This window comes from Canis lupus, chromosome 4 (genome assembly GCF_003254725.2).
Source record: "Canis lupus dingo isolate Sandy chromosome 4, ASM325472v2, whole genome shotgun sequence".
Taxonomy (NCBI): Eukaryota; Metazoa; Chordata; class Mammalia; order Carnivora; family Canidae; genus Canis; species Canis lupus.
In genome coordinates, this window is record NC_064246.1 from 20,275,871 (window position 1) to 20,300,774 (window position 24,904).

General features: G+C 41.6%; 1 protein-coding gene across 8 annotated transcripts in view; it reads left to right on the plus strand.

The window, feature by feature from the left end:
* The first annotated feature begins 6,261 nt into the window (after positions 1-6,261).
* Positions 6,262-24,904, plus strand: part of CCAR1 (cell division cycle and apoptosis regulator 1) — a 61,492-nt gene continuing 42,849 nt past the window's right edge. For 2 of the 8 annotated variants that reach the window (XM_049109014.1, XM_049109020.1), the window contains exons 1-2: positions 6,752-6,798; positions 8,199-8,321. In XM_049109014.1, the coding sequence (XP_048964971.1) occupies positions 8,249-8,321 (73 nt within the window). In that variant the 5' untranslated portion in view covers positions 6,752-6,798; positions 8,199-8,248. Of the gene's footprint in view, positions 6,413-6,751; positions 6,799-6,914; positions 7,140-7,435; positions 7,585-8,198; positions 8,322-24,904 lie in introns of those variants that run through there. The other 6 variants (XM_049109016.1, XM_049109019.1, XM_049109017.1 and 3 more) reach the window with 5 other exon arrangements.

Consider the following 24,904-nt stretch of genomic DNA (forward strand, 5'->3'; position numbering starts at 1 on the left):
CTTGGAGGTCGGGCTAATGTGAAGCCGTTACCTTTTGCCTCTAACATCAAGACAGTTAAGATCCTCAAGGAAGGGACGCCTCGGTGGTTCTGTGGTCAAGTCTCTGCCTTTGGCTCAGGTCGTGATCCAGGGTCCTGGGATTGAGTCCCATATCAGGTTCCCTGTGGGGAGCCTGTTTCTCCTTCTGCCTATGTCTCTGTTTCTCTGTGTGTCTCATGAATAAATAAATAAAAATCATTAAAAAAAATTAAAACTATGCTCAAGGAAAGGGCACCTGGGTGGCTTAGTCGGTTAAGCATCTGCCTTAGGCTTGGATTATGATCCCGTCCTGGGATGGAGCCCCACTTGGGGCTCCCTGCTCAGCAGGGAATCTGCTTCTCCCTCTCTCCACTGCTCATTCTCTCCCTCTCTCTCTCAAATAAATAAAATATTTTTTGAAAAAAAGAAAAGATAGCCTCACTCATATTGAAAGAAATGCTAACCAAAACTACATTAGGATGCCAAAGAAGGCCATCATCCCCTTTCCCCCCTCTTTGTGCATTGAAAGCTGACATCTCTTCTTCCACCTCATTCAAACTGAGCTGACATTATCCCCTTCATTACTTTCGGGGCCTGAGCTCTTATGAAAGAAGGCCAGGCTGCTGTGCTAGAGAGGCTTAGAGTACAGGAGCACTTTAGTGCCAGATGTGTGAACCAAGAAATCACCTTGGACAGGCCAGGATCAGATGACTCCAGTTCAGCTACCATCCGACTGCAAGCAAATTAGAGACCTTAAGCCATCACCATCTAGCTGAGCTCCATCATCCCACAGAGCCAACAGATATTAAGAAGCTGTTATTTGGGCAGCCCCGGTGGCTCAGAGGTTTAGCACCACCTTCAGCCCAGGGTGTGATCCTGGAGACTTGGGATGGAGTCCCATGTCAGGCTCCAGGCTCTCTGCCTCTCTCTCTCTCTGTGTCTCTCTTGAATAAATTAAAAAAAAAAACAAACAAACTGTTATTTTAAGCTACTACATTTTGTGACAGTTTGTTACACAGAAAGAGATAACAGAAGCAGTGTTATTCACCGGTGAGCAGGCTTAAAAGTTTGAAAATATACTATTGGCAAGTGTAGGGGAAAACAGACGCTCTCATACATTGCTAGTAGGTGTGTAAAGATGTATAAATTTATGGAAGTCAAGTTGGCAATATGCATTAAAAAATTGTAAATTCACACGATCTGTTGACCAAGCAATCCTACTTATAGGAATATATTCTTTTTTTTTTTTTTTAGGAATATATTCTACTGACATAATTTTATGAGAGAAATGACCTAAGTATGAAGTTGTTTATTGCAGCATTGCTTGAGTGAAAAAGATAAAAAATCCCCTACACAAAGGGTGCTTAGTTGGGAGAACATGTGACTCTTAATCTACAGGTCATGAGTTCAAGCCCCCTTTGGGGGTAGAGCCTACTTTATTATTTTTTCTAAATTTTTATTTATTTATGATAGTCACACAGAGAGAGAGAGAGGCAGAGACACAGGCAGAGGGAGAAGTAGGCTCCATGCACCGGGAGCCCGAGGTAGCATTCGATCCCGGGTCTCCAGGATCGCGCCCTGGGCCAAAGGCAGGCGCTAAACCGCTGTGCCACCCAGTGATCCCGGTAGAGCCTACTTTAAATAAGTAAATCCTTCTTTCCATTGAAAAAAAGATATTTTAAGATTTTATTTTTTTTTTAAGATTTTAGTTATTGATTTGAGAGACAGAGAGAGAGAGCATGCACAAGCAGAGGGAGAAGGAGAAGCAGACTCCCTACTCAGCAGGGAAGCACTGGGTTCTATCCCAGGACTCCGGGGATCCTGACCTAAACTGAAGGCAGACCTTCAACCAACCAAGTGACCCAGGCACTCCTTTTAAGATTTTATTTTTAAGTATTTTCTACATCAAACGTGGAGTTCAAACCAAAAACCCCAAGATCAAGAGTTGTACACTCTACTGACTAAGCCAGCCAGGCACCTTGTTAAAAAGAAAAAAAAAAAAGTTTTTTTAAAAGATTTATTTATTTATTTTAGAGAGAGAGAGAGAGAGAGAGCACATGAGTCAAAGCCAGTGGAGATAAATAAAATAAATAAATAATAAAAAAAAGCCAGTGGAGGGAGGAACAAATGGAAAGAATCTTCAAATAGGCTCCCTGCCAACTGCAGAGCCCAAAGTGGGGCTCGATTCCAAGACCCATGAGGTCATGAACTGAGCCGAAATCAAGAGTTGGATGCTAAATCAACTGAGCCATCCAAGCACTGCCCCCAAAAAGATTTTTTTAAAATGGCCTACATAGGGACGCCTGAGTGGCTCAGTGGTGGAGCATCTGCCTTCGGCTCAGGGCATGATCCGGGACCGTGTGCCACATTAGGTTTCCTTCGAGGAGCCTGCTTCTCCCTCCGTCTATGTCTCTGTCTCTCTCTGTGTCTTTCATGAATAAATAAATAAATCTTAAAAAAAAAAATAATGGGCAGCCCGGGTGGCTCAGCGGTTTAGTGCTGCCTTCGGCCCAGGGCCTGATCCTGGAGACCCGGGATCGAGTCCCACATCGGGCTTCCTACATGGAGCCTGCTTTTCTCCCTCAGCCTCTCTCTCTGTCTCTCATGAATAAATAAAATCTTTTTAAAATAATAAAAAAATAATTAAAATTTGAGGAATAAAAAAACAATGATGAATGGACTACCTGGTCCGCCCAGTTAGTTAAACATATGACTAGGTCTCAGGTCATGATATTGGGGTCCTGGGATAGAACCCCACGTCAGGCTCCATGCTCAGCAGGAAGTCTGCTTCTCCCTCTTGCTCTCCCTCAGCACCACCCACTACTTGTATGCTCTGTCAAATAAATAGGTAAAATAGGGACACCTGGGTGGTTCAGCAGTTGAGCATCTGCTTTCAGCTCAGGGCCTGATCCCAGGATCCAGGATCCAGGATCGAGTCCCACATCGGGCTCCCCATAGGGAGCCTGCTTCTCCCTCTGCCTATGTCTCTGCCTTTCTCTCTGTGTCTCTCATTAATAAACAAATCTTTAAAAAAATAATAAAATAAGTAAAATATATTAAAACATAAAAATTAAAAAATTTAAATTTATTTAATTGTATAATTAAATTTAATTAATTTTGTAATTAAATAATTTATAATTAAATAATTAAAGAGAAAAGATCCTCTAATCATGAAATGGATAATATTGTTAAGATGACAATACTCCCTAAATTGGTCTACAAATTCAATGAAATCCCTATCAAAATTCCAACTACTGGGGAACCTAGCTGTCTTAGTTGGAAGAGCATGCAACTCTTGGTCTCAGGGTTGTGAGTTGAGCCTCATGTTGGGTGTTTTTTTTTTTTTTAACATTTTATTTATTTATTTGAGAGAGAGAGAGAGAGAATGAGCACAGGGAGGGGCAGAAGGAGAGGGAGAAACAGCTTCCCTACTAAGCAAGGAGCCCAACATAGGGCTTGATCTCAGGAGGCTGGGATCATGACCTGAGCTGAAGGCAGAGCCCAACCCACTGAGCCACCCAAGTGCCCTTAGGGAGGAAATTAGCAAGACTTTTTTATCTCTTTGCCCCATTGTTTCTGGATGGCCCAGCAAACATTTTTTAAAATTTTGTTTTTTTAAGATTTTATTTATTTATTTTTATTTATTTATTTTTTTAAAGATTTTATTTATTTATTCATGAGATATACAGAGAGAGAGGCAGAGGGAGAAGCAGGCTCCATACAGGGAGCCCGACATGGGACTGGATCCTGGGACTCCAGGATCACACATGGCGCTGAAGGCGGTGCTAAACTGCTGAGCCACCGGGGCTGCCCAATATTTTATTTATTTATTCATGACAGACACACAGAGAGAGAGAGGCAGAGACACAGGCAGAGAGAGAAGCAGGCTCCATGCAGGGAACCTGACGTGGGACTCCATCCCGGATCTCCAGGATCACACCCTGAGTGGAAGGTGGCGCTAAACCACTGAGCCATCGGGGCTGCCCTGGCCCAGCAAACATTTACCAAATATTTACTCTTTCTATTCTTCCTATGAATTACCTTCCTTTCCTTTCAAGCCCCTGACCCCTACCTCCTTCTCCTTAATCCAGAATGACACATATACCTCATTTTGCTGGACTATCTTTGGAATCTCTAATGTTTATGTGGATGTCCCACATCTATGTAATTAACTTGACTTTTCTTGTTTTTTAATCTAATCTGTTAATCTATCTCATCTTCGTTTAATTCTTAGATCAGTGAGAATAATCTCCAAGTGTAGCAGAAAATTTGTCCTCCCAAACAGAAATAACAAAAATAGAGATTAAGTTCAACTTCAACAAAAATCAGTGTTTTGTGCATGAAATGATACTACTAATAAAGTGAAAAGATAATCCACAGAATGGGAGAAAATATCTGCAAAACATATCTCTGATAAAGATTTAGTATGCAGAACTAGAACTCTAGACTAAGTCAAAAAGACAACCAAATTTAAAATTGCGCAAAGGTAATGGTTGTACCACACTGTAAATGTACTTAATGCCATCGTATTATTATACACTTCTAGAAATGTTTAAAATGTCAAATTTTATGTTCATATATATATCTTTTTTTACTGCACACACACAAAAATCACCAAGGTTCGGGAGGGGGAGCCAAAGGACATGAATAAACATTTTTGTAAAGAAGATAGACAAATGGTCAATAAGATAACTTTGCTAGTCTTTAGGGAGATTAGTCAAATCCATTTCACACACAAGGATACTATAAGAACAACTTTGTTTTGTTTTAAAAGATTTATTTTAGGGGTGCCTGGGTGACTCTGTGGTTAAACATCTGCATTCAGCTTGGGTCATGATCCCAGGGTTCTGGGATAGAGACCTACACCTGGCTCCCTGCTCAGTGAGGAGCCTGCTTTTCCCTCTTTCTCTACTGGCTCCCCCTGCATGTGCACTCTCATTCTCTTTGTGTCAAATAAATAAATAAAATCTTAAAAAAAATACTTTATTTGAGAGAGAGAGAGCACATGCACACATGCAAGAGTAAAAGGAGGGGCAGAGGGAGAGGATCTTCAAGCAGACTCCCTGCTAAGCATGGAGCCTTCATGGGACTTGATCTTTCCACTCAGGTGATTGTGACATGAGCCAAAACTACTTAACTGACTGAGCCACCCATGCACACCTATAACGATAACTTTTTTTTTTTTTTTTTTTAGATTTTATTTATGGGACACCTGGGTGGCTCAGTGGTTGAGCGTCCTGGGTCCTGGGATGGAGACCTGCATGGGGCTCCCTGGAGGGAGTCTACTTTTCTCTCTGTGTCTCAAGATTTTTTTTTTTTTTAAGATTTTATTTATTTACTCGTGAGAGAGAGAGAGAGGCAGAGACACAGGCATAGGGAGAAGCAGGCTCTGTGTGGGAAGCCCGATGTGGGACTTGATCCCGGGATCATGACCTGAGCCAAAGACAGACGCTCAACCACTGAGCCACCCAGGCGTCCCTGGGTATGGTAATTAAATTAGTGTAGCCACTGTGAGAACAAGTTGACAATTTCTCAAAACTGAAGTATGGAACTGCCACGTGACTCGGAATCCCACTCTAGTGCATATACTTAAGAGAACTGAAAACAAGAGTTCAAAACACACAGACACACACACACACAAACCTGTATGTGAATATTCACAGCCACATTATTCATAACAGCAAAAAGTGAAGACAACCTAAGCGATCGTCTTAGGACAAATGGATAAACAAATGTGATGATAGCCATTTGAAGGATTCGTTTTAGCCATGAAATGGAATTAAGTACTGAGGCTTGCTTCATGAAACTTAGAAACAGTAAGTCAAAGAGGCTGTAGACGCCACTTTTAGGCAAACGGGCCAGAGCAGTGGAATTCAGAAAGGCCCACCAGGCGACCTGAATACAGATGGGCTGGGCTACAGGGGAACCTACCTTCAACTATGCACCCATAGGCCCTAACTGGCCAACGGGCTACTTACACCTAGTCACAGATACCAGACACGGGAGAATTCTGCAGGTGGCCATAATCCTCATCTGACCCCCTTTAAAAACAGTCCCCACCCACTGCATCTTTGCAGAGACTCTCTCCTTCGGGGTCCTGCTGGTCGCTCCCTTGAGGTGACGGTAATAAACTTCCATTTCCTTTGTTCCGCCTCGGTCGAGTCTTTCACCACCTGCGCCACCGGCTTCCACCGGAAGGGGTCGCTCCATGTTTGGGGGGTGGGGTGGGGGTGCAATCCGATCCAGAGACGCTCCGTGTAGACACCACAGAAGCCAGACACGAAAGACCCTGTATGAACACGGAGTACCTAGGAAATACACATCAGGAGACAAAGCCGCCTAGTGCCTGTGAGGGCATGGCAGTAGCAGGGAATAAAGAGCGACTGCTTACTGGGTAAGGTGCTTCTTTTAAGCGTTGAGGTGGCGATGGCCTACAGAACCTTAGGACTGTATAAAGGCCACTGGAAAAAATTTAAAAATTGGTCCCTGGACTGTACAAAATATTTAAGTCAGTGAATTACACGGTAAGTGAATTTTATCTCAATTAAAAGAAAAAAAAAAAACCCAGGAAGACAGTACAGGCTATGTCCACTCTTTTAAGTACCTGATCTAAAAGAAAAAAAGAAAAAAAAACACACACAAAAAAGGCGAAAAAGTACAAAATGGCGGCGGGCTGACCGGGTCACGTGACCGCCGGTTCTTCCCCGCCCACCCTCCGAAAAGGCGTCTCTTCGGAGCTGGCGCGGAGACACGGCCCGCTCATTGTTGTGGGAAGCTCAGGTAACTCTCCTCAGGCGCGCTCCAGTGCTGGCTGCGTAGCGCAGGCGGCGGGCGCATTGAAGGCGGGCGGGGGAGCGCGCTCGTACGACGTCAGCCCGTAAGCGCCGTTCCTCGCGGAGATGGGGGGGAAGGCGTGGAGGAAGAGGGGGAAGTTGGCGCATGCGCCTGGCGCTGACGGGTTTGAAATGGCCTCGGTGTTAGCCGGGACCCGACTCAGGTGAAGGTCTGGTCCTCGCGGTTGGAGCAGCGGGCGGCGGAGCCGGGGGCCTGACGTCCTGTCGGATCCGCGGAAGGGCCGGGAGCGGCTGTTTCGGTAGCACGGCGTCCGTAGGCCGGCGACGGTGGGGCTCTCGTGGGACTGGGGCGGGAGGGACGCGGTCCCTTTTGTGCGGGTCGGAGCAGGCCCCGCGCGGCAGGCCCCTCCCCCACCGCGTTGTGTTGTCGTCTCCCCTTCCCCTCCGCGGCTCCTCAGGTGCCTCCGGCGCTCCTCCGCCGCGCGGGCCTGCGGTCCCTCCTCACTCCGCAGCCGCCGAGCTTCTGCGTCCCCGCCGCCGGCCCGGGGCGTCGGGCGGCTGGCGGCGGCGCGGGGCTGGGGGGACAGAGGCTCTCGGCCCGGCCGGGCGGGCCGAGGGGACCGGGGCTTTCAGTAGTCCTCTCTTGGCGCTTCGCCCAGTCTCGTGAGACGGAGATTCCGCCTTCTCTGGTCTGCGTCCCGGGAGGAGCTGGGGCTGGAGGAAGATGGATGGCTGAGCTCCGGCCCCTGCGAGTCGCCGGGGGAAGGAGGGGGTGCGCGGGCTGAGATCTTCGCCTTTTCTGACTTGTTTTTTTTAGGGGGGGAGGGGTCTTAGCGATGGTTCTTCAGGGGGCATCCGTTATTTCAACTGTCTTTTCCCTCGAGGGAGGGGAGAGAAAAGGAGCCCCTCGGCCCTCCCCAGCCCAAGAAAGTAAGGAGATGTACGTTATTTAAATGGTGGCCTTAAATACCTTTATTCAGTGTTTTCATCCCCAGTTTCCGTTACTGGTTTCGCCACTTTCAGCCCCCAACATCGCCGAAAGATAGACGCAGGCTCTGTTTTCTTTGAACCTGGAGCTGTGTACTTATTAAGAATTGGGTAGATAACAGCACATGGTCTTCCGTTTAAATATGACAGTTTGTAGTCTTCGGAAAGAAGTGCCCTTCCTGTAAGTCGACTCCTCGTTTCATATGTTGAAATTGGGTGCTTTTGGCGAGCCACTTGATGTAGAATGTTTTTTGCTGCATATCAGGACGTTCGTATATATACCTTGTTATTTATGCAACAACGATCTACGGAGATGTCCTTGACAATCACTTCTTTAACAGTACTTTTCACGATATTCATCAGTTTGAGCTTTAAAATGTGGATTCTTTTTCTTAATAGGTCGCTGCTATAGAAGACAAACAAGTGAAGATTTTTACCCCCCTTTCATCATGGCTCAGTTTGGAGGACAGAAGAATCCGCCATGGGCTACTCAGTTTACAGCCACTGCGGTATCTCAGCCAGGTCAGGCTCCTGAACACATGTACTGTAAACTTGGGGGATGGGGGGAGGACATGTTACAACTATATGAATCAGGCTCTGTGTGATATTGTAGAATGTTAGCAAATGATGTATCTTCTATTTGTGAAGCTTTTAAAAATTCTGGGATCAACCAGCAAAACGTCTGTTTCACACAGTTTTGATAGTTTTGTATAGTTTTTCAAACATTAAGTTGATTAACTTTTATTTGATTTAATTAGGTTAGCAGCCACTCATTGATTAGAGGTTATCTCATTTGGCACGTTAGTGTGTCAGTAGTCACAAGTTACATTTAAAAAGTAATATATTAAAAGTTTAAGTTTTATGAAAAATTATATATGACTAGCTTTCAGTTGTTTGAATTTAAAGTGAAAAGCCCAATTCTAAAGAATTTATCAAGCAAAGGAAAAAGATGAATAGATGTAAAAGGAGCAAAGGAATGTTGACATTTTCAAAAGGTCAACAAAAATGTGCCATTGAAAGTGTTCCCTTTGCTTCTTAAGAAGATATTTATTTATTGACTTTTTAAAGATTTATTTATTCAGAGAGAGAGACAGACGTAGGCAGAAAGAGAAGCGGGCTCTCCACAGGGAGCAATATGTGGGACTTGATCTGGGACCCCGGGATCACACCCTTGAGCTGAGACAGACGCTCATCAACCGCAGAGCCACCCAGGTGTTCCGGAGGAGATTTTTTTTTTTAATTAAGGGGAAAATTTTTTTTCCCATTTCTTGACTTACAGTTTGAATCTTACATAATTTTCCCAAAGATTCTACAGAATGAACTTCAGTTTAAGTACCCAGTAAAATTAGTTTATTCTGTTAATTTGAGTATATTTTTTTATTTATGACATCTCTAATACTGGTTCTTTACTGCCTTTTACTTAAAATGTCAATTTTAGTAATTCAGGGGTATAGAGACGCAATGATCTTCTGGCTTGGGTGTTCTAAAATTGATGGACATGATTAACTTAAGTAGGTGACCTTTCTCCTTAAAGAAATGGATGCTTCTGAGTTTTTATCTTAGTTACTCTTCATTTGGGGAGTTAAATGATTGATTCTGTAAGCAACTGAAGATATTATGAAATAATTATAATGGATTGTATTTAATTCAGATCTAGGTACTATTTTATGTTAAGTAATGGGGACTCTGGTATTGATTTAGTTTTGATGAAATGTGAATTATTAGCAGTTACTCTGTGTCCAGAAACAAGTGCTATATAGTTTTTTTTTCCCCCAAAGATTTTATCTATTCATAAGAGACCTAGAGGCAGAGAGACATTGGCAGAGTGAGAAGCAGGCTCCCTGCAAGGAGCCTGATGGAAGAGTCTCGATTCCAGGACCCCAGAATCACACCCTGAGCCAAAGGCAGATGCTCAACCACTGAGCCACCCTAGGCGTCCCAAGTGCTATGTACTTGTATTTTGGTAAACTAAACATGGTTTACCTGGCTTTTTCTGCATAATAATTTGTTTTATTTTTTATTATTATTTTTTAAAATTTGTTTTAAATTTATATTTGTGTTATTCAGTAAAATAGCTCTTAATGGCAGAAGCCTGTTATCTGTAGTTATTAACATTTGTATTATAATTAAATTCATATTACACTTTTTTCTTTTTTTTTTTAAATACTGAGGGGATCCCTGGGTGGCTCGGTGGTTTGGCGACTGCCTTCGGCCCAGGGCGTGATCCTGGAGTCCCAGGATCCAGTCCCACATCGGGCTCCCTGCATGGAGCCTGCTCCTCCTCTGCCTGTGTCACTGCCCCTCTCTCTCTCTCTGTCTCTCTCATGAATAAATAAATAAAATCTTAAAAAAAATTTAAAAATAGTGAAGACACCAGATGTTTGTAAAATTATTAAACCCAAAGTCAATAGTAAATATAGGTCTCCCTTGCCATATTTTCCAGAGTCCAAATATAAATAATGGGGTTTGTGTAAACAGAGCTTCTATTTGTGCTATAGGAAATTATTTGTGGGTTTTCTTAGACCTTGTTAATCAGAGTTTTTCAAAATCAAATTTTATTGACGTATCATCACTTTAAGTAGTCCAGGTGTTTTGTTAGCATCTGTCTGCCTTTAGCTTTTCTGTAACAATCCTGGAGTAGGTTCTAAATGGAACTCTAGTGATACTGTTTTTAGTAAAATGTTTCATTTCCAGGTGCTATATTTTAGGCTGCTTCCTGAAAGCTTACTGTTTTCTTACCTTCATCTTAAAACCCTTTTTTGCGATTAATCCTCTCTTCTTAATAGAGCTGATTTTCAGAGCCACACAAATTTTTGTAAAAGCTAAATTTTCAATCCTGAGGCATTTAAAATGTGTTTTATTTACATCTCCTTTAATTGGAGAACTTTTTTTAAACTTTGTTATTTTTTTATTTATTTTTTTTAATAAATTAATTTTTTATTGGTGTTCAATTTACCAACATACAGAATAACACCCAGTGCTCATCCCGTCAAGTGCCCCCCTCAGTGCCCGTCACCCATTCATCCCCACCCCCCGCCCTCCTCCCCTTCCACCACCCCTAGTTTTTTTTTTTTTTTTTTTTAATTTTTATTTATTTATGATCGTTAGAGAGAGAGAGAGAGAGAGGCGCAGAGACATAGGCAGAGGGAGGAGCAGGCTCCATGCACCGGGAGCCCGACGTGGGATTCGATCCTGGGTCTCCAGGATCACGCCCTGAGCCAAAGGCAGGCGCCAAACCGCTGCGCCACCCAGGGATCCCTTTTTTTTTTTTTTTAACTTTAAATAATTTCCACACCCAACATGGGGCTTGAACTCACAACTCTGAGATCAGGAGTCACATGCTCCACTGGTAGAGCCAGCCACACAACCCTAAATGGAGAACATTCTAACCTAATTTTATTGTCTCAGGTTTTCTCCTGGCAGCTTCAAGTTCAATTCGATAAATTTCAACAAAGGACATATAAGGACTTAATTGGGATAATAGTGTAGGTGCCAGTTTTTTACTCTGTTAAAAAAAAAAAAATGCACCCTTTGAAAATATGCCTGACAGTATCAGAGGCCAGTCATCAATCAAATGATCGTGGAACAGTAAAAGGTTAACTGAATAATTCAGCTTGAATTAAATATTTTGATTTCTGTGCCTATATTTCTGATTCATTTTGTCTTGAGAGCAGTATGAAAATTACTACTTTTGTATATAACTTAACATGGTTTTATTCAGTTAAAGTGTTTGCTGTTCTATTTTCTAGCAAAGATATTTTGCATTTGTACTAACCTTGAAAATTCTCAACTAACAGTGATAGAAAATTTAACTGCATTCACACAGCTGACTTATTTAAAATATATAAAGGGGGGATCCCTGGGTGGCGCAGCGGTTTAGCGCCTGCTTTTGGCCCAGGGCACGATCCTGGAGACCCGGGATCGAATCCCACGTCGGGCTCCCGGTGCATGGAGCCTGCTTCTCCCTCTGCCTGTCTCTGCCTCTCTCTCTCTCTCTGTGTGACTATCATAAAAAAAATATAAATAAATATATATATATATATATATAAAAAGGGGGAAAAATAAAAAATAAAACAAAACATATAAAGGGGGCACTTGGCTGGCTCACTTAGAAGAGCATGCGACTTTTGATCTCAGTCATGATTTTGAGCCCCACGTTAGGTGTGTAGAGAGTACTTAAATAACCCTAAAAATTAGATAATATTAAAAACTTTAGTAAAAGCATGCATGCTAGCAATATATTGCTGAAATCTGTTGTAAAATTTAAGATTGATATTTGAATTGTTTCGGGTTAATTTTGAATTCTTAGAGGTGTCCTCATCTGTCATCTTTGATTTTCTTTTCCTTTAACCCCCATATTCAGTCATATATCAAATCTTGACTTTTTTCCCCTTTGAAAATGCCTCAGGTATGCTCCATTTTGCATTTACGCCCTGGGCACTTCTTATTTGAATAACTGTCAGTAGCAGCTTTCTCTTGCTTAAAACTCACGTTCCAAAATCTCTCACCTAACTTTCAGGGTCTTCCTTGCCTTTCCCAAACCTAATCCATAGTGCTTACCGTGGATCCTTAAGTCAGGAAGCTCTTTTTCCCATCTCTCGCTTGGTGGATGGTATTACTCTTTTATTTTGTTCTTTTTTTTTTTTAAGATGAGAGAGCATGAGCAGGGGAGGGCCAGAGGGAGAAGCAGACTCCCTGCTGAGTTGGGAGCCCAATGTGTGGCTTGATCCCAGTACCCTGGAATTGTGACCTGAGCTCATAGCAGACACTTAAACTGACTGAGTCCACCTAGGCACCCTGACTAAATCGCAAACTTTTTCAAAGCTGGATGGTACCTGACCTAGTTTTTGTCTCAACAACTTTCTGTAACAGATAAGGAATTTGAGGTCCAGAAAGGTGACCTAAACAAATTTTAGGTTTTACAGATGGTTACAAAAGAGTTAATGTTAGGACATCGGAATTGTGGTTCTTTATCTTCCATTATTCTGAGTCATCTGCTAACATATCTTTGAGGATTTTAAGAATTCATTTCAAACTCCTTGGGATGGTATTCAGGTTGTTCTGCCTTTCTAGCCCTGTATCTCATTTCTCCTACCTTAAAATAATTGTTCTTAATATTTCTCCCTTTTTTCTCTCTTCTAGCTGAAGTCTTATGGTATATATTGAGTGACAGTTATATTTTGTTTTAGAACTTTTAGGTCTGAAAATTTAACAATTTAACAAGTAAAGAGACATTAAGAATGAGATAGCCAGTGAATCTTTAGATTTTGTTTTTTAAGATTTTATTTATGGGGCACCTCATATGCCTCATTTATGGGGCAGCTCAGTGGATTACGAGTCAGCCTTTGGTTCAGGTCATGGTGCTGGGAGCAGGCCTTACGTCAGGCTCCCTGTTCCGGGGAGTCTGCTTCTGCCTCTTCCCCTGCTTGTACTTTCTCGCTCACTCTCAAATACATAAATAAAATCTTTTTTAAAAATTTAAAAAGAGATTTTATTTATTAAAAATGTGTACGTGGGATCCCTGGGTGGCGCAGCGGTTTGGCGCCTGCCTTTGGCCCAGGGCGCGATCCTGGAGACCCGGGATCGAGTCCCACATCGGGCCCCCGGTGCATGGAGCCTGCTTCTCCCTCTGCCTGTGTCTCTGCCTCTCTCTCTCTCTGTGACTATCATGAATAAATAAATAAAAAAATTAAAAAAAAAAAATGTGTACGTGAGAGTGGTGGAGGAGCAGAGGGAGAGGGACAAGTAGACTCTGCTGAGCACAGAGTCCAACCTATAGCCCGATCCCATGACCCTGAGATCATGATCTAAGCTGAAATCATGCGTCGGCACTTTTTTTTTTTTTAATTTTTTATTTATTTATGATAGTCACAGAGAGAGAGAGAGAGAGAGAGAGGCAGAGACATAGGCAGAGGGAGAAGCAGGCTCCATGCACCAGGAGCCTGATGTGGGATTCGATCCCAGGTCTCCAGGATCGCGCCCTGGGCCAAAGGCAGGCGCCAAACTGCTGCGCCACCCAGGGATCCCCATGCGTCGGCACTTAAAGTGACTGACCCACCCAGGCAGACCATGACTTTTTTTAAAATTTATTTTTATTTTTTAAATACTAATTAAAACTCAAACTCATAACCCCAAGATCAATAGTTCAATGCGCCACTCCTGAGCCAGCCAGATGCCTGACTGACTGAATCTTTTACCTTAAGATTAATTATATTGACTAGATATAATTTAGTCAAATTTAGATTTGATTAAAAAATCTTTGCATTTATATCTGTATATAATCATAATACTGAAGTATGAAAAATGATTTAGCATATTCTGACCTATTTTCTCATCTATTTCTTTTGACCATTTGTAAAACGACTGCATTCTGGCCATAAAGATTAACATGAACTAGTTTAGGAGTTAAGACTATAGTGATGATGTGCTTTCCAACAGGCGACTGAAGCTAATACCAATCCAGTTGTTTTAAATATGACTTCATTTTTCCTACCTCTATTTTGGCCCAGGTGGCCCTTAAGGCTCATTGTTAATACATACTTTTTTCCCCTCATTCTCTTAGTATTCCTTATTTTTGCTCTGATCCAGTGAGGGCTGTATTAACATCAAACTACAGGCGTCCCTGTTCCTGGGTGGGTCAGTCCTCTAAGTATCTGCCTTTGGCTCAGGTCATGATCTCTATCAAGGTCCTGGGATTGAGCCCCGCATTGGACTCCCTGCTCAGCAGGGAGCCTGTTTCTCCCTCTGCCACTTCCCCTGCTTGTGCTCTTTTCTCTCTCTCAAATAAATAAATAAAATCTTAAAAAATCCTACTGCAAGGCAATGAGTTCACATCTCTCTATCCTAACTTGAGCATGCAACTCATGTTTATATAATTGTGGCTTTTCTTGCACTATGTGTTTTATGATCTGGGAAATAATTTTGATCTGTTATAGCCGAAAGTGTATTGGAAGTGACATTGAAAGTTTGAATATTGGGATACCTGGGTGGCTCAGGGGTTTGGCGCCTGCCTTTGGCCCAGGGCATGGTCCTGGAGGCCTGGGATCGAGTCCCACATTGGGCTCCCTGCATGGAGCCTGCTTCTCCCTCTGCCTGTGTCTCTGCCTCTCTCTCTCTCTCTCTGTGTCTCTCATGAATAAATAAATAAAATCTTTTTTTTTTTTTTTTAAAGAAAGTTTGAATATTAACTTTGGGTGGTACAAGACTCTGAAAGAAATGGGGCCGAAAATTGGATGAATAATAGAGGCAATTAGGATAGAAGAAATCCTAGAACATTACAAATAGTGTCTTCATTTGCCTGAAAGGGAGAGTTGATCAATTATTTGAATAATAGCTAGAAGAGACTATAGCCAGGTCCATTAGTTATCACATCCATGGGACTTTAAGAGAGTGGAAGAGCTATCTTATGTAAGGATGTGTTTTGTTTTTTGTGTCTTTTTTTTGGCAAAGATTTTATTTATTTATTCATGAGAGAGACAGGGACAGAGAGAGGCAGAGGGAGAACCTGGGCCTAAGGCAGGAGGTAAACTGCTAAGCCACCCAGGGATCCCCTTCTGTAAGGATGTTCATCTTTATAGAGGTTGTAAGAACTCCATATAACACAGATAATTAATAATTAGTTAAGGCTTTGCCTCTTTGTTACAGAATAGTACTGTCCACTGAGAAGTATTTGCTGCAATGATGGATGTATTTTATGTCTTCATTGTCTAATTTGCTACCCGCTAGCAACATGGGGCTATTGAGCACTTGAAATGTGGTTATTGTGACTGAGGAATTTCTAGTTTTATTTAATTTTCACTCCTTTAAATTGAAATGGCCACATATGTCTGGTGGCTAGTATGTCAAACAAGACAATTATAGAAGGATACAATACTTGGAATATGTTATATTTAAAATATACTGAGCCTTAATTTCTTTTTTTTTTTTTTATGGGCTTACAATAGAACCTTGCAAATGAGCAGTACATTGACCAATGAGTTATCTGATTGTAAGAAAGTTATCTGTGCATGGGAGCATCAAAGGTTTTGTAGTTGTGTAAAATCTGATCTTTATTTATTTATTTTTATTTTTAAAATTTTTATTTATTTATGATAGTCACACACAGAGAGAGAGGCAGAGACATAGGCAGAGGGAGAAGCAGGCCCCATGCACCAGGAGCCCGACATGGGATTTGATCCCGGGTCTCCAGGATCGCGCCCTGGGCCAAAGGCAGGCGCCAAACCACTGCGCCACCCAGGGATCCCGAAATCTGATCTTCAAAGGATATTGAGACGATGACATTTAGAGGACACTCATTTGATTTAAAACATGGATTTAGGGATACCTGGGTGGCTCAGCAGTTGAGCGTCTGTCTTTGACTCAGGGCGTGATCCTGTGTCCTGGGATCAAGTCCTGCATCAGGCTCCTTGCGGGGAGCCTGCTTCTCCCTCTGCCTGTATCTCTGCCTCTCTCTGTGTATCTCTCGTGAATAAATAAATAAAATCTTTAAAAAAAAAAAAACCCACATGGGTTTGTAAGTACTTAGGTAAAATCACAAATTATGAAGAAAATCCCTCACATCTTGTTTTCCTCTCCAAACAGTGTGAGATTGCCTTTTTTTTTTTTTTTTTTAAGATTTTATTTATTTATTCATGAGAGACACAGAGTGAGAGAGGCAGAGACACAGGCCAAGGGAGAAGCAGGCTCCCCGCAAGGAGCCCAGTGGCCCAATGTGAGACTCAGTCCTGGATCCCGGGATCATGCCCTGAGCCCAAGGCAGACGGTCAACTGCTGAGCCACCCATACGTCCCTGAGATTACTTTTGGAGTATGTGTTGGTAGTAGAAATTTCAAATGAGAAAGTATTATTTGATCAATGCTTTAACTACTTTTGCAGAAGGTGAAAAAATGAAGTTTCTGTCATCAGTTTGAGGATTTGAATTTTATTTCAGGATGACTTCTCTTATAAAGATAGAGCACCAAGGTTTAAAGGTAATGAGTTTTACATTTAACAGTGAAAAAAAAAATAAGTTTAACAGTGAGTTTGATAAGCTCAAGGGACAACAGAAAAGGGAGAGGTTTCTCTTTTGTGTTTTTTTTTTTTTTTTTAGATTTTGTTTATTATTTATTCATGAGAGACACAGAAAGAGAAAGAGGCAGAGACACAGGTAGAGGGAGAAGCAGGCTCCATGCAGGGAGCCTGACATGGGACATGATCCTGGGTCTCCAGGATCAGGCCCTGGGCTGAAGGCGGCACTAAACCGCTGAGCCACCGGGGCTGCCCTCTCTTTTGTGTTTTAATGGTGGGTTTCTTGGTATTCAGTAAAAACTATTACTGTATCATAGCACGGGTGTGTTTCGGTCATATGAAGGTGATTTTACTTTTTCTTTTTAAAGATCATTCATTCATTCATTCATTCATTCATTCATGAGATACACAGAGGCAGAGACAGGCAGAGGGAGAAGCAGGCTCCTCCCAGGAAGCCCGATGCCAGCCTTGATCCCCAGACCCAGGATCATGCTCTGAGCCTATGGCAGACACTCAACCGCTGAGCCACCCCCAGCATCCCAGTTTTTTTACATTTTAGAAAATGATATAATTTACGTCCTTAAAGGTTTAAAAAATGGTAGCCCTTGAGTTTACTTGTTTACTGGTAGCCTGTGGTCATTTAGGGCTCATTTCATAGGCTTGTCTGTGGAAGTATTGATACACAGTGATAAATCTGTTTCAGAAGGGTCAGAAGACCTTCAGCAATCATTGAATTAGATAAATGAGACTCTTGTACTTTGCATAGTTGGAAAAACATCTCTAGCTGACAAATGTTTGGCCACTTGGGTGGAAAGATTTAGTCAGGGATTGATACCTTTGTACTTTGTAAATTATAGAATTATCTTGCAGAAAGAATATTGATTATAATTCACAAGAGTGGAGAATGCTACTTAGAAAAATTCAAGTATAGTTTCTCAGATAACCACACAAAAAAAGGATATTAATAATGAAATAAACTTTGAGAGTAAAAGTCTCAAATATGAATGATTTTTACAAGAGCTATATTGCAGATATATAGAAGCCACAACCACATGCACAGTGATTTCACAAAATTTGAATTAACTAGCTAGTGGTTTGACACAACTAGTAGAATGTAAATTTCTTTCTTGTGAATTTCACCTAGCAGTTGAACCCTTTATCAACACGCATTGACCCTTGAACACATGGGTTTGAACTGTGTGAGTCCACTTTTATTGAGATTTTTTGGGGGGGGGGGTGATAAGTACTGTCCTGTAAATGTATTTTCCTTATGATTTTCTCTTCTCTAGCTTACTTTATTGTAAATAACAGGATATAGGACTCCTCAGTGGCTCAGTTGGTTAAGCATGGACTCTTGATCTCAGCTCAGTTATGATCTCAGGGTCATGAGTTCAAGTCCTCTGTTGTGCCCCATACCGGGCATGGAGCATACTTTAAAAAAGGGGGTGGGGGCAGCCTGGGTGGCTCAGTGGTTTAGTGCCACCTTCGGCCCAGGGCGTGATTCTGGAGATCCGGGATCGAGTCCCACGTTGGGCTTCCTGCATGGAGCCTGCTTCTCCCTCTGCCTGTGTCTCTTCCTCTCCCTCTCTCCCTGTGTCTCACATGAATAAGTAAAAATCTTAAAAAAAAAAAAAAAAAAGACTATATAATGCATATAACATACAAAATATATTAACTATTCATATTTCCAGTAAGGCTTCCAGTCAACAGTTGGCTGTTAGTGGTTTTTTGTTTGTTTGTTTGTAAAGATTTTTTTTTTTTAAATTTTATTTATTTATGATAGTCACAGAGAGAGAGAGAGAGAGAGAGAGAGGCAGAGACACAGGCAGAGGGAGAAGCAGGCTCCATGCACCGAGAGCCTGACGTGGGATTCGATCCCGGGTCTCCAGGATCGCGCCCTGGGTCAAAGGCAGGCGCCAAACCGCTGTGCCACCCAGGGATCCCCTGTTTGTAAAGATTTTAATTATGAAAGAGAAAGTGTGGGTGCATGCCCAAGCGCAGAGAAAGAGAAGGACAAGCAGAGTCCGTATTGAGGGCAGAGCCCGATGCCGGCTCTGTCTTTCAACACTGAGATCATGACGTGAGCCGAAACCAAGAGTTGGGCACTTAACTGACTGAGCTATGCAAGTGTCCTAGAGATATTTTATTTTCCCTTCTAAATCCAAGGGCAAGGTATAGTGGAGTTGTAAAAATGGAAAGCCACTTAGTCTGATTCACATAAATATTGCTGTTTATTTTCAAAGTCCAAGAATGAAAACTTGCAATTGAATACTGAGCAAGCCACATGTTTAGGTAATATTTCTTATAAAGTTTTTCTCTTAAAAAGTCTTAAATATGATGCAGGATCTAAATTTTCAATGGCCTATATATGCCATTAAAGTAAATGTTCTAAAATCTGGTAAGTTATGTCAATCCTGAGGGGTTTGTTTATTTATTTCTGGGATGCCTGAGTGGCTCAGTGGTTAAAGCATCTGCCTTCAGCCCAGGGCATGAACCCAGGGTCCTGGGATCAAGTCCCACATTGGAGTCCTCGCAGGGAGCCTGCTTCTCTTTCTGCCTCTGTCTCTGCCTCTCTATCTCTATGTGTGTCTCTCATGAATAAATAAATAAAATCTTAAAAAAAAAAAAGTTTATTTCTTTCAGTAACCTCTGCAGACCCAATGTGGGGCTTGAAGTAATGTTGGCAAGATCAAGAGTAGCATAATTCTCTGAGCCAGTCAGCCCCTCCACCCCCGAATTAACTTTAATTTAAAAAACAAAACAAAACAGGGTGCCTAAATGACTCCGATCGCTAAGCGTCTGCCTTTGGCTCCAGTCATGATCTCAGAGTCCTGGGATCTAGCCCCATTGGGCTCCCTACTCAGTGGGAAGTCGGTTTCTCCTTGTTTTTCTGCCCCTTCCCTCGCTTGCGTATGCTTGCTCTTTCTCAAATAAATAACATATTTTGTTTTAAAAGATTTTCTTTATTTATTCATGAGAGAGGCAGAGACATAGAGGAAGAAGCAGGCTCCATGCAGGGCACCCGACGTGGGACTTGATCCCAGGACTCCAGGATCATGCCCTGGGCCCAAGGCAGGTGCTCAAACACTAAGCCACCCAGGCATCCCTCAAATAAATAAAATCTATTTTTTTTAATGAGCTTTATGTTTTTTCTTTGCTACTGTAGTTCTCTTTTTACTCAGTGTTTCACTTTATACTATTTTCAGTTTTCTTTCAAAAATCTTTGAACAATAATAATTACAGTGCAAAATTTGGGGAGAAATGATAGAAAACATATAAATGAAAAACTCTTATGACTAAATTCAGTCATTAACTGCTAATACATGTGAATGGAAATTTTTTTTTTTTTAAAGTAAATCCTACACTTAATGGGCTTGAATTCATGACCCTGAGATCAAGAGTTGCATGCTCTACAGACTAAAAGCCTGTTAGGTACCCCTGTGGTGGTTTTTTTTTTTTTTTTTTTTTTTTTTTTAAGATTTTATTTATTTCAGAGAGTGAGTGAGAGCACAGGGAGGACAGGAGAAGGCAGAGGGAAAGAAAATCTTGAGTAGAGTCAGCACTGAGTAGTGGGGCTCAATCCTTTGACCCAAGCTGAAGTCAAGATTTGGATGCTTAGCTGAGTGAGCCACCTCAGTGCCCTTGCCCTGTATTCTTTTTAGTCATCAAGACATCAGTATGGTCTTAAAGCTTGTATATGCTTGCCTGTATGTGAATGGTTTACATAGATATAGTACTATATTGTCCTAGAAAAACAATGTCATCTACAAATCAACTAATTGGTACATTCTTTTTTTTTTTTTTTAATGATAGTCACAGAGAGAGAGAGAGAGGCAGAAACACAGGCAGAGGGAGAAGCAGGCTCCATGCACCGGGAGCCTGACGTGGGATTCGATCCCGGGTCTCCAGGATCGCGCCCTGGGCCAAAGGCAGGCGCTAAACCGCTGCGCCACCCAGGGATCCCGGTACATTCTTTAATTAGGAATATTTTATCTAAGGCATTAGACTATTGGTAGTTAATTTGGGGGGATTTATTTATTTATAAAAGGTTTTATATATTCATGAGAGAGAGAGAGAGGCAGAGACACAGAAGGAGAAGCAGGGTCCATGCAGGGAGCCCGATTCAGGACTTGATCCTGGGACCACAGAATCACGCCCAGAACGGAAGACAAACGCTCAACTGCTGAGCCACCCAGGCATCCCAATTTAGGGGGATTTATTTATTTATTATTATTTATTTATTTATTTATTTATTTATTTATTTTTAAATTTTTCTTTTTAAAATTTTTTTTTAATTTAGGGGGATTTAAAAGTTATATTTAAACTTTCAACTGTGTAGGGAGGTCAAGCACCTTTAACTTCCACATTGTTCTGGGGTCACCTGTAATTTTTTTTATAGTTTCTAATTCATAACACTGACTAAATAGTAGAGAAATGTGTCTGGCATCCTATCTACTTAATGTGAGGCTGCTGTGTGATGCCAGGATTCAGAACATCTAAAAATGTAATAAGAAAAAAGATAGACTTTCTGGGATATTGGCTCTGAGTTCTTCTGCTGTGGCAACTTCCAGGATTCTGAAGATTGGTACTAACAGAATGAAACAGCAGATCTGAGGTCAGAGCTCAGGTGGATGAAGGTTGTGGGTATGATATTTGATTCATGGATGCTACTTCTGTCAAATGTATAATCTGCCAATCTTAATTTAAAACACTAATAATTTTTTCTACGATCTTGTGTTTGATGAATATTTTGCTTCTGTTTTCCTGGAATAGTGGTTCTTAACTTTTTTGGGTTCATAATTCTCTTAAAAACTAATAAAAGCTTTAGACTATCTCATCTGCAATTTTGCATACCATTTTAAAAGGATAACAGGATCCACTGATTAGACCCTGTGTCCTAGATTTCAGTACCTTTTTCTTTACTCTCATTGCAGTTAACATCATTTTGAACTTATGCTGGTATTAAGAGATTCTCCACTTTTTCTGTTTAAATTCATTTAGTTAGTCCTGGTTTCTTCTTTCTGCCCATCTGTGGTATCTGACTTACTGTAAAAGCAAGAAAAGATTAATGTGGTAAGGACTTAGGAGATATAGAAATTTTTTGCCCACCTTAGACTTTTCCTTTTCTCCCTCTCTCCTTTTTTAACTTTTAAAAATTAGTACTTAGGAAAAAAATCAGTATTTTTGCAGGGAGTAATTTGTAATTTTTTTTAAAGATTTTATTTATTTATTCATGAGAGACAGAGAGAGAGAGAGAGAGGCAGAGACACAGGCAGAGGGAGAAGCAGGCCCATGCAGGGAGCCTGACGTGGGACTTGATCCCGGGACTCCAGGATCACGCCCTGGGCCGAAGGCAGGCGCCAAACCGCTGAACCACCCAGGGATCCCCCTGTAATTTTTTTTTTAAAGATTTTATTTATTCACGACAGAGGCAGAGAGAGAAGCAGGCTCCATGCAAGGAGCCCAACTTCGGACTTGATCCTGGGACTCTGGGATTATGCTCTGTGTCAAAGGCAGATGATCAACCACTGAGCAACCCAGGCGTCCCAGTAATTTGTAATTTACAAGAACTGAACTGTTTGTTGGTTTGTTTTGTCTTTAAGCAAAATTAGTTTGAACTTTTTATTTTATTTCATTTTTTTAGTTTGAACTTTTAAACAACTGATGATGAACCTCACACTTCTTTTTTTTTTTTAAGATTTTATTTATTCATGAGAGACCGAGAGAGAGGCAGAGACCTAGGCAGAGGGAGAAGCAGACTCTCTGCAGGGAACCCAATGTGGGACTCCGTCCCAGGACTCCAGGATCACGCCCTGAGCTACCCAGTCGTCCCAGACCTCACACTTGTAAAGATTTTCTGGGATATTCTAGACTAGGTGCTTTGATTAGTTCATTACATTCTGTGTTCTGTTCTTGTAAAACAAAATATTCTTTCTATAAGGTTGTTAACTAGTAATTATAGAGCCGCATTTTTTCAGGTTATTTTTAGATAGAAGCAGGTGTTTTGGAAAAGGGAGTGTTCATGTGTAAATACTGCTTTATGGCAATCTTTTAAGATTTAGAATGCTTAGTTGGCGTATTAAAAATTCTGAGAAATACTGCAGTAAAAATATGTACTTAATTAGCTATTTCCTAAACTTTTAAAGTAAGCTGTATGCCCATAGGTCTTTTTTTTTTTTGTTGTTGTTGTTGTTGTTGTATGCCCATAGGTCTTAAACTCATGACCTTGAGGTCAGGAATTGCATGGTCTACCAGCAAAGGCAGCCAGGCGCCCCTCTCTCCTTAGCTTTAAACTTTGGACCTTTTTTTGTTTTGTTTTCCTATTTTAACGTCTTGGGAAGCTAGTCATAATTCTAAGAGATCCAGTTTTGGGAAAGGTAGTGCTACACACAGTTTTTAGTTGATTGCTTTTTTGCATTTGGTCGAATTGTATAAAAACATCAAGCAAAATCTTTCTCATGTTCTCTTAAGCTTTTCAATTCTGTTTAAGCATACATTAAGCATTAAATACCTAAATCTGTCATTCTGAATCCTTTCCCAATTTGGCTTAATGAAATTATAATTTAAAGTCACTGGTTAATTTTGTCTCATTGCCCCATATAGTAGTACATTAAAATTCAAAACTTTTTGAAATTTGGTCTGTTTCCAAGTTTAAAAAAAATTTTTTTTTTTAAAGATCTTATTTATTTATTCATGAGATACTGAGAGAGAGGCAGAGACACAGAGGGAGAAGTAGGCTCCATGCAGGAAGCCTGATGCGGGACTCAATCCCTGGACCTAGGATCATGTCCTAATCCAAAGGCAGATGCTCAACCGCTGAGCCACCCAGGAGTCCCCCCCATTTTTTTTTTTTATTAAGATTTTATTTATTTGAGAGGGGGAGAAAGAGAGAGAGAGAGGAAAAGTGCTCCAAGGGAGTGAGAAGCAGACTCCCCACTGAGCAGAAAGCCTGATGTGGGGCTCTATCCTAGGACCCTGAGATCCTGACCTGAGCCGAAGGCAGACACTTAACCAAGTGAGTCACCCAGGCTACCCCTAAAGTTTTAAAAATTTTTATTCATATTTATATTTTTTCTTTTTTTTTTTTTTTTAAGATTTTATTTATTTATTTGTGAGAAACACACAGAGAGAGGCAGAGACACAGGCAGAGGGAGAAAGAAGCAGGCTCCATGCAGGAAGCCCGATGTGGGACTTGATCCCGGGTCTCCAGGATCACGCCCTGGGCGGAAGGCAGACACTCAACTGCTAAGCCACCCAGGCGTCCCTATATATATTTTTCAAGATTTTATTTATTTATTCATGAGAGACACAGAGAGGCAGAAACACAGGCAGAGAGAGAAGCAGGCTCCATGAAGGGAGCCTGACATGGGACTTGATCCCAGGTCTCCAGGATCAGGCCCTGGGCCAGAGGCGGCACTAACCCGCTGAGCCACCTGGGCTGCCCTGAAATTTTTTTTTTATTGTAAGATTATTTGTTTATTTATTCATGAGAGACACAGAGAGAGAGAGAGAGGCAGAAACACAGGCAGAAGGAGAAGCAGGCTCCTCCTAGGGAGTTCAGTGCGGAACTCGATCCCTGTACCCAGGATCATGCCCTAAACTGAAGGCAGATGCTCAACTGCTGAGCCACCCAGGTGTGGCTCAGCCACCGAGGCATCTCAGTTTTGAAATTTTTAATGCAGAGTAGAAGTATATGAAAATTCCGTCCAATGGAAGATTTTAGGGTAGATCACTTTCAGCAACACTGTCTTCAATATAGGATTCTCATCTACTTGAAGATAAAACAGTAAATTCTAGATTTTTTTTTTTTTAATTTTTATTGATTCATGATAGTCACAGAGAGAGAGAGAGAGGCAGAGACACAGGCAGAGGGAGAAGCAGGCTCCATGCACTGGGAGCCCAACGTGGGACCTGATCCCTGGTCTCCAGGATTGCGCCCTGGGCCAAAGGCAGGCGCCAAACCGCTGCTCTACCCAGGGATCCCAGATTATTAAAATAAGACCATTTATTTTCTGCTTTTTCCTAAAAATACTTTTTTTTTTTTAAGATTTTATTTATTCATTCATGAGAGACACACAGAGAGAGGCAGAGACACAGGC